The 15,320-nt window shown below is 40.9% G+C and overlaps 1 protein-coding gene across 4 annotated transcripts in view; it reads left to right on the top strand.

Moving 5' to 3' along the window:
- The window catches only part of ubap2l (ubiquitin associated protein 2-like), a 35,990-nt gene that overhangs the window by 11,725 nt on the left and 8,945 nt on the right, over positions 1–15,320 (top strand). For 3 of the 4 annotated variants that reach the window (XM_053231227.1, XM_053231229.1, XM_053231226.1), the window contains exons 7-24: positions 705–750; positions 1,402–1,508; positions 2,826–2,885; positions 2,983–3,035; positions 3,126–3,211; positions 4,128–4,308; positions 6,242–6,443; positions 6,695–7,011; positions 9,112–9,287; positions 10,533–10,653; positions 10,982–11,021; positions 11,372–11,561; positions 11,643–11,709; positions 12,402–12,744; positions 13,206–13,294; positions 13,425–13,478; positions 14,117–14,198; positions 15,012–15,232. In XM_053231227.1, the coding sequence (XP_053087202.1) occupies positions 705–750; positions 1,402–1,508; positions 2,826–2,885; positions 2,983–3,035; positions 3,126–3,211; positions 4,128–4,308; positions 6,242–6,443; positions 6,695–7,011; positions 9,112–9,287; positions 10,533–10,653; positions 10,982–11,021; positions 11,372–11,561; positions 11,643–11,709; positions 12,402–12,744; positions 13,206–13,294; positions 13,425–13,478; positions 14,117–14,198; positions 15,012–15,232 (2,435 nt within the window). The remainder of the gene's footprint in view (positions 1–704; positions 751–1,401; positions 1,509–2,825; positions 2,886–2,982; positions 3,036–3,125; positions 3,212–4,127; positions 4,309–6,241; positions 6,444–6,694; positions 7,012–9,111; positions 9,288–10,532; positions 10,654–10,981; positions 11,022–11,371; positions 11,562–11,642; positions 11,710–12,401; positions 12,745–13,205; positions 13,295–13,424; positions 13,479–14,116; positions 14,199–15,011; positions 15,233–15,320) is intronic. The other variant, XM_053231228.1, reaches the window with a different exon arrangement.

Below are 15,320 nucleotides of genomic sequence, written 5' to 3'. Positions count from 1 at the left end.
AACTTTTTTAAAATTTGTAAAAATGTTAACATTTTACAATCTTAAAGATTAAATACATTTTTGCATCAAATCACCTGCCAAATCAACCAGCCAGAGTAAAATAATAAAAAAAAAATGAGTTGAACGAAACTTTACCTGCCAACAAAATTAAATTATTTGACATTAAAAATAATCGACAATGAAATTTAAATTTAATTAATAAATCGTCCCTTTTCCCAGCACAGGTACAGCCTCTGTATGCGTTATAGTCGTGTGACCTAGTAATGAGCAAGTGCAACTACAACAAGTGTTTATAATGAACGTCAAGTGTTCTATTAGTACGAGGTGTGTGTATTATACGTCGTAAAGACACGCCCCTCTCTGTGATCACGTATCCTGTGCGAATCGATCATAAATTACTGCGGCAATATTGCATACAGATATTACGTACAAGTCCAGAGCGGAGATTTAATCTTTCTGCGTTGTTAAATATAAACAAAGATTTTGTAATGGTTAATCTCGTGATAATGTAGGAAACGCTTAACCAGTGTGAAAACTGAATTCAGAACATCACAGATTAATTATAAAATTTGTTATGTAAATGTTTACACTCTACACACTTCAAATGTTCGTGCAAATGTTTTTGCAAATTAGCCAAACTAAGCACTAACTGTTCTGTACTCGGTTCCAAAGCTGTGTCTTACTGGTGTGTCTGAATCCTTCAGGTGGTGCTGGTAGGAGAGGTGGAAGGTTTTCAGCTCAGGGCATGGGGTAAGTTTAAGTCTCTGTGATGTGACTCTGATGAACTGCTCGCCCTGTTCTTCCTCCAGATCACGCCTCACGCTGAGAAACACAAGTTCTTATCATTATACTATAGCAGTCTGCTTCTAACACATGGCAGAACGTATATGGAAATAATCCACTAAGTGTAGACTGCGTTATTCCGCTTTCCCCGGCGGCGCGGACTGCGTTATTCCGCTTCCCCCCGCGGCGCGGACTGCGTTATTCCGCTTTCCCCCGCAGCGCGGACTGCGTTATTCCGCTTTCCCCCGCAGCGCGGACTGCGTTATTCCGCTTGCACCACAGCAGTTTCCTAACCATTAGTTACGCTTAGTTACGTCACGCTTTTTACTGGTTTATAGTTAAATTTAATTTAAATTTAATGTCTGAGAGAAGTTAGTTCCTGTTCACACTAAATGTACAAGTTCACAAGTTCATCTTAAAAGTAAATAAATACATTTATAAATTCCACTCAAATATTTGATTGAATTCACTGTAGGAAAAATAAACAGAAGATGTCGCTCTCGCCCTCGTCCTCACTGCACCCTTCAGGATTTATTGTCTGAAATCTCTGTAGTTTAGCTTCATTGCTTTTTGCGAAGTTTATATTCACCTGAAAGCTTTTTTCTGTCTGTGTTGCAGTACGTTTAACCCGGCAGACTACGCTGAGCCAGCGCAGACAGAGGAGAGCTATGCCATGGGAAGCACTTGGAGCAACACGGGCAACTTGGAACCAGAAGAAGGTGCCAGTGTGTATCCCTGCTTTACTCGCACTTTTATTATTTACTCTTCTTATGGATCATATTCATTTTATATTGCTTTAAGGAGAGAAATATGGGCAGTATTATTTGTTATTGTATAAACTTGGATAAATCTACAGTCAGGAACGCATTAAAATACTATATTAGGACTTAATTTATCACATCTCAATATCCAGCAACTTTTATTCCGTGTTGTGGTTTATTCCTCGGAGTCTCGGTGCCGGAGGCGTTATGTTTTCAGGTTGTCAGTGCGTGCGTCTGTCCGAGATTCTCATTAGCATGATGTCTGAAGAACGTTTGAATGTTTGTAGGATTTATATGGAATCATCGTCGTAACCAGCAGATGAATTAAATTATTTAAATTCAATTAAATGATTAAATTTTGGAATTGATCAAAACAGGATCAAGGTCACAGCATGGTCAAATGTTTGAAATAGTGCGTGCGCGCGTCCCTGCGTGCGCGCGTCCCTGCGTGCGCGCGTCCCTGCGTGCGCGCGTGTCCCTGCGTGCGCGCGTGTGCCTGCGTGCGTCAGGTGAACGCTGATTAGTTAGCGGAGAAGTGTTTCGGTTGAGTACACAAACGTTTTCATGAGGTTTGTGAGAAGTGTTTATTTCTTCCACTGGTTTATTCAAATTAATATTGTTTAATTCCTAGTATTACTATTTTTAAAGTTACCTCTGAAGTTTAAACAATAAAATTTTCCCTCCTCATTCACAGCTTTCAGGTCGACGTGCTCGTGCTTTCTGAAAGTGTCGTCTGTTAAAACCCTTATGCCAAAGATCACGTGACAATAAAACGGATGAAAAGTGCTTTATTAAAGCCTCGGTTTAGACACTCGGTACACTCTGAGTTTCTTAGACTGCTGTCTAATAAAATATAAAGTGTGAAGCTTTATACCAGCTGTAGTTCATTATAACGGCCAGTTTAATCCTGCAGTAAACACACTTTACTTCCTCTTTCCTCTAACAGACTTCCAGTAAACACGCGGTGTAGGTAATGCCACAACAGCTCTAAAAATAAAAACTAAAGCATCGTCAGTCAGTGAGTGATAGAACTGTGGATTTAAACGCTAGTCACACTGATGAGCTGCTCATACACTCTTCAGAACAACGTTATGCGATATCTTCTGTTTATTCTTCCTACAGTGAACTGTTTGTTTATGTCTTCGTCTTCTTCGCCGTGTAATTCAGTAAAGTCTAGTGTGGTTCATGCGACAGCGCCCCCTAGAGGACACGCTAATGTTATGTGCTAGTATGAAGACTTCACTCTGTGTGAGCATCCGTTTGATTTGTTATATTTTGTAGGACTCGAGTTTTCTGGAGGAGAAGGAACAAATTATGCACGGAAGTTTGACTCTGCTCCTGGTGCGTATGGCAGCCGTCTTTACACGTAATAATCAGACTTTCTGCAGGTGCTGTGCTGTGGTTCTGTAACACGTCGTCTTTCGCTTTCCCCCCTCAGGTGCGTGGCGAACTCCTACAGAAGAGTGGGGCACTGAGGACTGGGCTGAGGATGTAAGAAATGCTCAATCAGATAAGGAAAACATTTCGTTTTATTGTGAGGTTAAGAAATACATTGACTCTTCTTTCTGGATGTCTTTTCAGCTGTCAGAGACAAAGATCTTCACTGCCTCCAGCGTGGTGTCCATGCCCATGCCTCAGGAGAACGTTACCATAACAGCTGGACAGAGGTGCGCCATGATTTAAGGGAAAGCTTCTGTACTTGTAGTTTCGTTTTTGGGAAGTGAGTCAGATGTTCAGCCAGCTTAGATGTCCGTCCGTGTGTGTGTATATCGTTTCATTTCACTAACACGTCACAGGTCAGCTTGCTGCTGATTTTAAGACATCGTGACTGAAGATCGAGGGAAAAATTTAAAGATTTTTCAGAAATGTGAAGTGTTTGTTATAGTTTTCTTCCAGCAAATTTGAACCAAATGTGGCTTCACCAGACTGATGGTTCTGGGTCACACTGGAGCTGTAACTTCACTCAGATCCGCTATGAGATGTCGTCTAATCCCGATGGAGGAGTTTATACAGGCTCTTAGAGTTCAAATGTATTTAATCTTGTAAAATGTTAAATTTTTTCTTTTTACAGATTTAATCTTTTTTTGCATTCTCATGAATAAAAAAGATCCTTTTAAAAAGTAAAATAATTACATTTCTTCAGACATTATCAAGTAAATAAATCAAATCGTTTTTTTTCCCCTCCGCAAAAAAACCTGTTTGTGAGTAAACCGTTATATCGTGATGCATATCGTATTGTAGAAATGCCTTTGAGAATCACAATTTGATATTTTTTCATATCGCCCAGCCCTGGCTTAGAATATAGGAAACTTGTATGATATAGCAAACGGAAGTGTATAAAAAGGTGTAAAAGCTATAGAAAGGTTTATGATGCATCAATGGCCAGTTAGTGTAGTGTATGTAGCTATTATAAAGCATGGGTAACATGTTAGGCTGCAGGAGTAGGAGCTTCTAGATTTAAAAAAAATGCACTGATAAGAAAGTAAACATACAGGAATAAACATTTTGAGAAATGCGACAGCTCTTAATGATCATTAAGCTTTTTGGTGTGTGTGTGTGTGTGTGTGTCTCACTCTAACACAGGATTGACTTAGCAGTGCTATTGGGGAAAACACCGCCCTCCTCCTCTTCTGAGACGGAGTCTGCTCCAATAGATGCCCCTCAGCCTCCATCTCTATCCCAGTCTCTGGTTTTTAGCAACTCCAAGCAATCTGTCTCGCTCTCCCAGCCCTCCTCCAGCACCTCATATAATCAGCACAGCATGGTGAGAGAGTGCTTTAATATATATTTAAAAAATCAGATTTTCTGCAGTTACATTTATGAAGCTGCGTTGCTGGTGCTGTGTTGTAATAATCTGTAATTACGTTTTCAGTGGCGCAGCCTGCAGCTGGAGGCTAACGGTGTCGGGGAAGCTACATTACAATAGTAACTTGTTAAGCTACAAACTATTCATCAGCTGAACTACAGCTAGCTACAGTGCAATCAGCTAAGAAAAAGTAGCTAACTGCGCTAAAGCTACTTTGTCATACTGAGGAAAATCAGCACTGGCATTAGTTAATGTTAATAGGCGTACAGTAATCCATGTAACGCTAAATTAAATAGCTGTTTACGTATTTTCTGCTGTGTGCTTATTAATGTTTTATGTTTCATATTGGTGGATGCCTGAGCTATTAGTATAAATCGCACCTGAGGTCAGGTACGGCACACTCTGCTGAAACAGTTACGTATTTTTCAGCAGACAACAGAGCATTTACCACCATCACTCCTGATCTTAACCACCTTTACGCGTGTCTTTAAAATGGTGCTGAAATTATTCTCTTTTACGGTTTGCGTTGCTTATAAGTAAATATACCTTTTTTTCTTTTTCGATACCAATCCGATATTGTTTTCTTTAAAACCTATAAGTACTAAAACCACTAAGTTCACAATTACGTTCTTTCACACAAAACACTAACAATATAAATATAAAATCAATCAATCCTAACTACAGAGAGAAAAAACAGTCAGGTCTCAGTATAAACATTTCCAGTTCCAAAAATACATTTCTTTTCCAAATCCAATACCCAAACCCAAAGCCATTTATTAAAGGATCTGATATCTGATATGTTTTTCCCCCAATATCTGATAGTTTGCTTATTCTTTGCATCGTTTTTTATCGTTAGAATTATCCATGCTCTGTAGCTGTAGCGTAGCTCTGCACACACCTGCGCGTCAGAAACATAGAACTTGGAAACAATAGTGTGTTCATTATGATTTGTTTGATTCAAAAATAATATTGAACTGGTTATGTGAAAAGGAAAAAAGTGGGGTTTTGTTTTCTCCTTGGTGGAAAACGTAGCTTGTTACTGGAAAAGCTACATTATTTTGAAAAAAGCTCAGCTACTGCCTCACAGCTTAGAAGTGTAGTTAAGTTAGTAGCATTGCTGTCTGTAGCTACTCCTCGACACTGGGGCTTAAACCTTATACGCACATTGGGCTTGATTCATCAATCTTTTATTAAACTTTAGTGTGAATGCTTGCGTAAGCCTGACCGAACTAAAAATTTCCATTGGATTTACAAAAGCTTCAGAAATGCCGATTTTCTTCATAGTCGTATGTGTATGTTGAGCACTGGTAAAGTGTAAAGCGTGTTCCAGATGCAGCTCATTTGCATGTAGTGCGATTCTTCTCTTGAGTTAATGCCAGTAATATAAAATGACTGGTTTTGACTAAATGTTGTGGATGGAGCTCTTAGTGACCGAGTGAACTAGCAGGAGGACGTGTTTCTGAGACTCCACAGCTCTTCTATCAGTCGCTCTGGTTAAGGGCGTCTGCTAAACGCTGTAAACGGCATAAAAATATACAATTTATACTCCACAGTATATTTTAGATTTAAAAAATGCAGTAGTCCATGTAACTTGTATGATTTGAAGTCGATCAAGTCGAGGTTTACATTAGTTAGTCTTCTTGTGCGTAAGCTTACACACACTCAGGAGCGTGAGTAGGATATAAACGTTTTTCCGAATTTATGGGATTTTCATGAATACCAAAATTCTTTTGTAAATGTTTGTACGACCAATTTACATATAAATCCGTTCATATCCAGCTTAATAAATGAAGTGTGATACTCGCCTGATTCAGTGCTGCTAGCGCGTGCTGTCAGGTTTATTGCTTATCCACCAAAAACGTATGGACTCATCATGTATTTTTAACCCTAGGTGAGCATGCTCAGTAAGGGTTTTGGTGAAGTGGGAGACTCTAAAGGCACCAGTGGAAACTCCACCACCGGTTCCCAGTTCCTGGAGCAGTTTAAGACAGCGCAGGCTCTGGCACAGCTGGCAGCGCAGCATTCTCAGAGCGGCCCGTCCAGCACAGGCCCCTCCAGCTGGGAGTCCAGTCCCGCTCCCCTGGCACAGTATGGTAGGAGAGCTTGCTTTTCAGAGGTCTAGTGGTGTTTTTCTGGTGTTAAATTAATGGCACTGTGTGCTAATGATGTGAATGTTAATATTAGTGTGTGTGAGATGGTACATTGCATGCAGTGCTGTTATTGTGCCCAGAACCCCACCTTCTTTACACCAAAAACTTTTATAGTGATACTGGTATACAGTGGTACAGTATCACTGAAAATAATGTGGAACTTAGTCTTACTTCTGTACTCATCACGTATGCAGACATGAAGTCTCAGACGGACGCAGCGGGGCACAGTCCCTTCACCAAGCGGCAGCCGTACCAGCCCACCTCCTCCACTGCGTCCTCCATGATGGACGCCTTCCTGCAGGAGAAAGGTCCTACCCCCTCCACCGCTTCTTCCCAGCCCACCCCTTCCACCTCTTTGGCCCAAACAGTCTCCACTCCGAAACCTTCAGCCCCCGCAGTAAGCCAGCAGCAGATACCTTCGGGTCCTTCAGAACCTCAGGCCTCCAGTCCTCTGCCCCTACAGCAGCATAAGCTCAAACATCAAAAGAAGAGAACCTCCATCACCACCAAGGCAAGTATCTCCATTGGCTGCTAAGAATTTCCTTCTTTTTCACCAGATTGGAAAGTTGAAAATGCTTCTCCTTCAATGCTAAATAATGCTGTAGATTCTGAAGATCCTCTGTGACACTAACTCAAATAAGAAAGTTGCTGAAAAGCCGAGTGAGGGGTTTTCCTGCAGGTAATCAGTCGTGCTGGTCTTCAGTATAACTGCATGATTGCGAGTGCGATATTGCTTTTATACAACAGTTCTATAAACAAGAAATTAATATCAAGTAACTGACATTTCATAATATGGCCAAATATTTTGTTTACTTTTGCTCCGTCAACGAAAATAGTTCCCAAAGAAGCCACAGCTGGATAGAGCTGTGCATGTTGCCATAGTAACACACAGACTGACAGACAGCCCACTGGGGTCCCACCCCCTTTTTCTTTCTCGCTGACGTTTCCAGATATTCTCGTTTGACCCTTTAAAACTACCACAGAGCAGACAAGCCGCCTTGAATGCTGAGAACATTCCTGGGTTTCACTTTACATCAGCTCAGTCCCACCACATTTTAATGCTTGTAATTAGCTGTTAAACTGATTTTGGACATTTAACCATTCTTATGAAAATATTTATATGCACTGGATAGCTGTTGTACACAGTTATATACCTTTTATCACTTAAAAGGTTAAACACTTTGTGCCTCACCACAATCATTAATGCATAATACTCTTTCTTTAAATTGTTTTTCTGTCAGATGGTACAGAATAATTTACTTCCTTGTTGTAGTTTCATAATAAACCTTTAGCTTTGTGTATAACAGACTTAAATTGCTTAAAAATGCTAAGGGGTAATGCCCAGTGCACACTACATGACTTGAATCGCTTGCGATCAGTTGTTTTATGTTGTAGGAGAGTACACTCTATAATCACTCTGAGACAAGGCTCACACATTACACCATCTGTCACCTGAAGAGATCCCCACTGAAGCGTTCTTCATCCCCTAATCCCGCTTTCCCACGAAAATAAAAACGTGAGAGCTGTCTATCATGTGACAGTCACTTCTTTGTGCGGAAATAAGAGAAAATGTGGAGGAAATATTTATTGGATGAGACGCGGTGCAGAAACATAGCTATTTTTATACTGTGTGTGTGGCCAGGAATCGTGTCATGTTTGTGTTTATTTTTGCTGTTCTTAACCCTTTCGTACATTGCGTATACACTTTCAGTCAATTTAAGGCTGTTTTAAGGAAAACACACGATAAAACAGACTATAAATGTAAATAAAATTATTTTTGTGTCAGACTCCAATTAACACCTTTTATGAAATCCATTTATGAAAATTATAAATATTTTGTTCAACAATTTATTTTAGACCTTAAGACCTTTTTAGACAATTTTTTGTTCTGAACACACTGGATTTTTTTTTTTTCCCCAGGTATAAAGTTTCATCCGTGTCTTACTCATGATATTGCTTCACATGGACAATCTGTTACATTTTTAATACAAGAAATATTTAGAAAAATGCATGTAGTTGTAATTTATGCATAAAAGAGTTAACCATGTGAAACTCCGAATAAGTTCATATAGAAGTGATATTGCTGTGCTTACATTTTATACTAACGTTCCCACACAAACAGATGGATTATGAACTGGGTTCAGGGATCTGCTGCGCGTGAGTAGAGGAATTTGATTTCCTCTCTGGTTCTCGTTGGCTGTTTCCCATTGCTGTACTTGCTGCTAGACTCAGGAGGTTCCACACTACACGGTTCATCGCAGAGAAAATCAAACGTGTCCTAAAAATATTGGAGCGTTTACAGTCATTTGCAGTCAGGGAACGTCGAGTCACTGCGCGCTACATGACCGGTCGCTGTGGGAGCACGTAGCGAGGAGACATCGAGCTGGGTGGCGTAGCTGGCGAGCAGATTCAGAGCTAAAGCTGTGTAGGGTGCGCTAGGCTTATACCAATTTGTCTCAACAAAGCTAGGAAAGAAAGAGAACTAAAAGACAAATGAAGAATTAATCAGGTCCATCTGTGGGAATGTATTTTGACCCAATTACATATTTGCCTTTTTAAAACGGTTCGCTGTAGTCATTATGTCTGGTGGTGTGTTTTTTTTTTTTAACAGATCCCTGCTTTAGCAGTGGAGATGCCAGGTTCAGCAGACATAACTGGACTCAACCTGCAGTTTGGAGCGTTACAGTTTGGCTCTGAGCCTGTCCTGCCGGAGTACGACACCGTAGCCGTAGCCACCACAACACCAGGCAATGCGACTCAGAACAGCCTCTACACCAGTGCCAACAGGTTTCACTGTTTCCCATTATATACACTTCTCATTTATGTGTTTCGCATCCTGTCAGTGTGTACATATACAGTGAATAGTCATGCCTCCAGGACCATAATGCAACATGCAGGACATCATGGGCCGTGTGTACTTACAGAAAGTGTGTGTAGTGTTGAGTACAAAACTGTAGTTTAACAGTATGGCCACACGGTATACACTAATACAGAGATATACAGAGCTGTGTCAGCGTAAAGCGGATGGTTAAGCTCAGCAGCCTGACCAGGTATGTAAGACTAAACTCCCACAGATAGAGACAATGAGGAATGTAAGTAAATAAACATGACAGCCCAGCAGGGTTTAACATGAAGTGAGCTAACTCTGTAAGCCGGGATTATTTCAACACCTGGTTAATATTTTGCCAATTTTGGTTCCAGCGTGGTGGAAAGCCTGGCTGTATTTCTGTAAGCTTTATTTTAAAAATATAAATAAATAAAGAAGCCTCATGCATGAACATGCTCACTCATTCATAAGCCAAAGGGCATTTGGTAAGATTTTAAGCTGTTATTTGCATGAATTTTAAAATAAAATCCCCAAACTGAGTGTTACAAATATAAACTTTAGACACGGCGTCTAATGCCACGGCAGGCTTCAGTGGCTACACTTGTCCATAAATCTACAGTTAAAGCAGTTCTGCTCTTGGTATTGTTGATGGCACCCTTGACCTTCTGGTACTCCTGATACTTCCTCTCCATCAGTTTCATAAAATGGGTTCTTGAGGGAAGAGTGGGTTGGGTCCACAGACCATGATAATAGTGATCCCCATAACAAAGTTAATATGGACATAATGAATACTTTTTTTCTTTTATAATTATATTTTTGTACTCTTATGGAGTTTAACGAGCAGTTTCTGCTCAGAATGTCAGTTATGTGATCTTTAACTGACATTTTACTCTTTTCGCAATTGATTATCAGGGCTGCTTAAATATTTCATGTATGCGCTTGAGTCTCGATTGCTTCATCCAGAAGTGAATCAGCTGGAACATGATGTAGCTGGAGTTACTTAAGTAGAACGCAGAGAGCATGCCGTCGCCTGGTTAGTTTAAGCGAAGAGTTTAAAAGCACACTTTGTGAAATACGCCTGTGGAGAAGTAACCATGAATCATGAAGGTATAATAATGTGCTTGTTGATGGGAAGATGGCAAAGGTCTATAAACTCACTTTGTCCAACCTGACCTTCCTGACAATATGAATATCCTAACTGTTAGCGAGCAGGCTCCAGCTCTGTCCAGTGCCACGCAGATGGAGCTGTATGAGCAGAGAGCGAGCCAGACCCGGCGCTACCCACCCTCCGTTTCCTCGTCTCCACAGAAAGACTTGCAGCCCAAGGTGAGAGATCACAGGCTGATTAATCTTACACTGAATAATCAGTATCATCTGTTGCTCTGCACACATCTACTGTTCTGTCTCGGCTTTTAAAAATAAATAGTACACATTTTCATTAAGATTAAAACCTCATTTTAACCAGACGCGACCTGGAACAGTGTATGCTCTCAAATTACTGTGGGATTTTACATCACACACCACATACCCATGCCTTTTTCTGTAGAAAGAGATGAATGACTGTTCCAGCCTGCAAGAAAGTCTACTATAATTTGTCTTGTTAATGATTAATATAATTAATATACCGATTGTGCTTTTGTGTTCCTGCATACAGAACGGGTTCAGTTCAATACAGACAACGCAGTCTCTGGAAGGTAAGCCTCTGTGCTGCTCTGTGTAGCCGAGTGGGATGTTAGTATTATAGGCAATGGGGTTAAATTTATTTAAAACAGGATTCGAAATTAATTTCATGTTTTTAAAGTTTAGAATAACATCATGGACAGAACAAGCAACAAGCATTAGCAACAGTAATGAATTCATGTCAGTTAAAACTGTTGCTTTCTGACAAAAAAGAAAATCACCAGGAGGCAGTATTGTAATTTTAGCTAGAAAATACGTAATTGTTGTGAGAGTGTTTGGAAATGGTGTTGAAAGGTAGAGCTCTCTTCTCTTCATCTTTACCAAGTGTGTGTATATTAGTAACCCTTGCCTGTGCTATGTCCAGCTGCAGCTGGCTCTGCAGTGTCTGCGAAGCCAGCGTCTGACTCGAACGCTCCTTCCACTGTGTCGAACATGGCCTCGCTGTCGGACCCGCCCTCAGGCCCCGCCTCTCTCCTGACAACATCCAGTCAGACACCTCTCGCCACTCTTGGACATGAAGACCCCTCCAATACGATTGCTCCTCCACAACACAAGTGAGAGTAAAAGTATTTCTAGTGTAAAGTATTGAATGTGCAAAGAACAGAAGGAAATTAATGTTTTGCTTTTTCTCTCAGTTCCCTTTCCACACCACAGAACAGCTTGGCTCCTTCCACAGTGCGGACTTCCAGCACAAGCTTACTGGTAAGTTGTTTATTTTGCAAATATGGTATAAAAAAAGGTTTTGCACAAAGTGTTCTAAGTGTTTGAATTCAGCTCTTTAAAATGTAATTGGAGAATTTTAAATTTACTTGGAGAATGTGGGAAAATAACCAGTTTTATTCAAAAAGTTTGACTGCTGTTTAAAAAAAAAAAAAAAAAAGTGAGAATAAATAACACATTCACCAAATTTTTTTTGGGGAAATGTATGAATATTCTGTTGAAATATTAATACATACTTGGGAGACTAAGGTGCTAAATCCATAGTTTTTAGACATTCACTGCAATAATTGATATTTTCATCTTTGATGCATGCTGTACAGTTTTATGTTCGCATAGTAATGGCAAACAAATAGTTTTCTTTAGTGTAATTTTTTTTTTTCTTTTTTCAAATTGACCCTGTATGACCTCAGTGAATGCTGATTTTTTTAATTATTTTTTTTTTTAAATAATGCCTTCAAAGTAGCAGTTTAATTCTGCCTGGAAATCCCGCTGGAAAATCTTATAGTGCTTTAAAACGAGTGAGCTTTAACAAAGGCCTGTTTTAAGTTTAATTTTATTGCCCTTAGATTCTAGCATGGATGTGCCAGTCTGGAAAAAAACGTTAACTGATGAAGGGCTGATCTATTTTTATTTATTCTCCTGCACACACATGGTCTCTTTCTTCTTCCCCTCAGCATCCAAATGTGGATGGAGACTCGAGCCTGCACTCGTCTTCCTTCTCCTCGGTCTCTGCGGTGGCCCCCTCCGCCGTCCCCCCTTCCTCCACAGTCTCTTCCTCTTCCTCCTCAGCCCCTGTCTCTCATAGTGCTCCTGTTCCTCCCTCCTCTTCCACGGTCAGTGCTGCCTCTGCTCAGGCCAGTCTGGGGCCAGTCAGTAGTCTGGCCATGGGCCTGAACAGTGCAGGCGGAGTTGCCTCTATTGTCCCCCCCACTGCTGCTGCAGCTGCGTCTTCATCGTCAGTGGCCTCAGCTTCAGCCGCACCGTCATCAGCTTCATCACGCAGCACGGCTGCCTCAGGTAAGGGTCGGACAGAAATATGTAATCTAACTACAGAGTGTCAGTATGTTGCCTTGTCTTAAATATTAATACTACATCTGGTAATATAAAATTATATAATTGTCTTTAATTGTTAACTGCTATTTCCATATAATGTTGTTTATTTAAAGTAGCCCCATCGATCAGTAGTAAAATTACCTGTAAGTCTGCTGGGTTGAAATTAGGTGGTCTTGGCATGAAATACAGGTGGATGATGATTAGACATCATGGGGCTGCAGTTTGAAAAAAGCAAAGATCTAGACAGGTGCATGCTGTTTAAGCATGATTACACTAGGATGTGCTGGCTAGCCAGCAGTCTGTATTTCTTCTGATGCCATATGAAATAGAAAAAGAAGACCAGAATCAGTCTCCCAGCCCCACTGTATTTTCATTTTACTCACACAGTGTAGTGTTGTAATGGTTGTGGTGTTATTGGTGTGCAGGGAAAGCGCCTCCGAACCTGCCTCCTGGAGTGCCTCCTCTCCTGCCCAACCCCTATATCATGGCTCCTGGCCTGCTCCATGCATACCCGGTGAGAATTTTCTACGAACTATACAAACATTTTCTTTCTGCATTTCTTCTTAAATGTTAATCTCAGTTTTATCTGCATTTGCGCATTGAACGTGTAACACAAATGTTGTACTGTCTGGTCTGAATCCAAGCCCCAGGTGTATGGCTACGATGATCTGCAGATGCTCCAGACTAGGATACCACTGGTAAGTTCAACAGCAGTTCTGTTTCACCTTTCCTCTCTGTCAGGAGAGATATTATCACCTGTGTATAAGTTCTTGTTTGTACACATACATGCTGAGACCTTCAACAATGTCACGGTCAGCAGGGTCTAATGCGTCTTGAAGATGCATTGTGATCCGATCACTCAAAGTACTCAAAGGAGGTGGTGTAGGACGCATATGACCACATAACATTTGTAGTGTGAACGCGAAAGTGTCTAATGCGTCCTGGACAGCAGTGAAGTTCCTTTTAATCAACTGTTTCATTTCCCTAGGCTCAGAATACATAGTCATTGTGAGACTATTTTGTAACTCGCGCTGAATGCCTTACAGCTCTTATAAAACATCATATGGTCAATTTGTGACTTTGCTTTTGACACGTGTGCGCTTGCTAAATACTGTATCCAGGTGAAATTCACCACCCTTAGCTGTTATACGCTGTTCACCCACTACGGTTACATTCATAACTAGTGTTTTCTGTGTTCATATACTGCACTTGGGGATAAGTTTCACTCAGACAAAAGATCTGCTGCATAGCTACTAAAGCAGCTAATTGTAAATATGATTGTTTTGTGGAATAGATGTAATTTCTGAGCTTTTTTCTTCTTCCCCTCCATCTGTAGGATTACTATAGCATTCCATTTGCTACGCCAACGACAGCACTGACGGGCAGAGACGGCAGTTTGACCAGCAACCCTTATTCTGGTGAGACTCACTCATTCGCTGTAGTGGCAATGATTAATAGAACCCATATCATATTCACACAGTGTGCTTTGATGCCAGACAGTAAAAATGAAATGTATTTGCAGAAACGCTTGCGTACACCACAGTCTCGGTGCTTTAACCTAATTCACTGTGATAACTGGACATGCACAGTTCAAGCAAGCTAAACTTGAATCATATGTTGCTTGCTTGAGCTGTATATTTCCATATAAAGCCCAGAAATTCATGAACATAGAAAATAAAACCAGTGACAGGTTGAAGGTCCAAGCTTTTTGTCCATACGACCCACATGGACATTTTCTGCGACTCCAAGCCTTTTTTCTCCCCCAGATTTATAATTTAGGACTACTGTAACATTTCATGATGTCAGTAACGTGCACCATAATTGACTAAAAACCAAAGCCTCCATATTTTATGTACATCTAAAGGATTAAGTGTGACATTCACTAGATGTCCTGTCCGAGCCAAAACATCTGTCCATCAGGCTTCCAAGTCAAACTGTAAAATAGTGACCGATTTCATGCACAGTGACGTTAAACACGCTGTTTCTCTTTAAAACTCTTTCTGTAGGTTTGAAGGCAACGTAAGAGTTTTTAAAACTTGTCTTTTCGTTGGCATTGAGGGGAAACTTACGCCGTATACTGACTGATAATAATAAAACCTCATTGTGTCTCCAATCTCACCTCACCATCCTTCTCCACATATAATCACTTAGTAATGTTGGATTGCCTTATACTGTTTTTATTTTCCTCTTTTTTTCCCCTCTTCTTTCATCTGTCCTGTTTTGGTCCGTAGCTGGTGAGCTGACGAAGTTTGGTCGCGGGGACACGTCATCTCCTTCTCCGGCCACCACGCTGGCTCAGGCCCAGCAGAGTCAGACCCAAACTCACCACACCACGCAGCAGCCCTTCCTGAACCCGGCTCTGCCCCCTGGCTACAGCTACACCAGTCTGCCGTACTACACGGGCGTGCCCGGCCTGCCCAACACTTTCCAGTACGGCCCTGCCATGTTCCCGGTGAGACTTAACTTATCTTATTACCTGCAATCGAACATCTGACCTCGTGAAATCTGAATCAGATGCGTTTAGTGCTATACAAGCATCC

The sequence above is a fragment of the Pangasianodon hypophthalmus genome, chromosome 29, assembly GCF_027358585.1.
Source record: "Pangasianodon hypophthalmus isolate fPanHyp1 chromosome 29, fPanHyp1.pri, whole genome shotgun sequence".
NCBI classification, from domain to species: domain Eukaryota; kingdom Metazoa; phylum Chordata; class Actinopteri; order Siluriformes; family Pangasiidae; genus Pangasianodon; species Pangasianodon hypophthalmus.
Note: the sequence above shows the minus strand (reverse complement) of the source record. Positions and strands in the feature narration are given on the sequence as shown.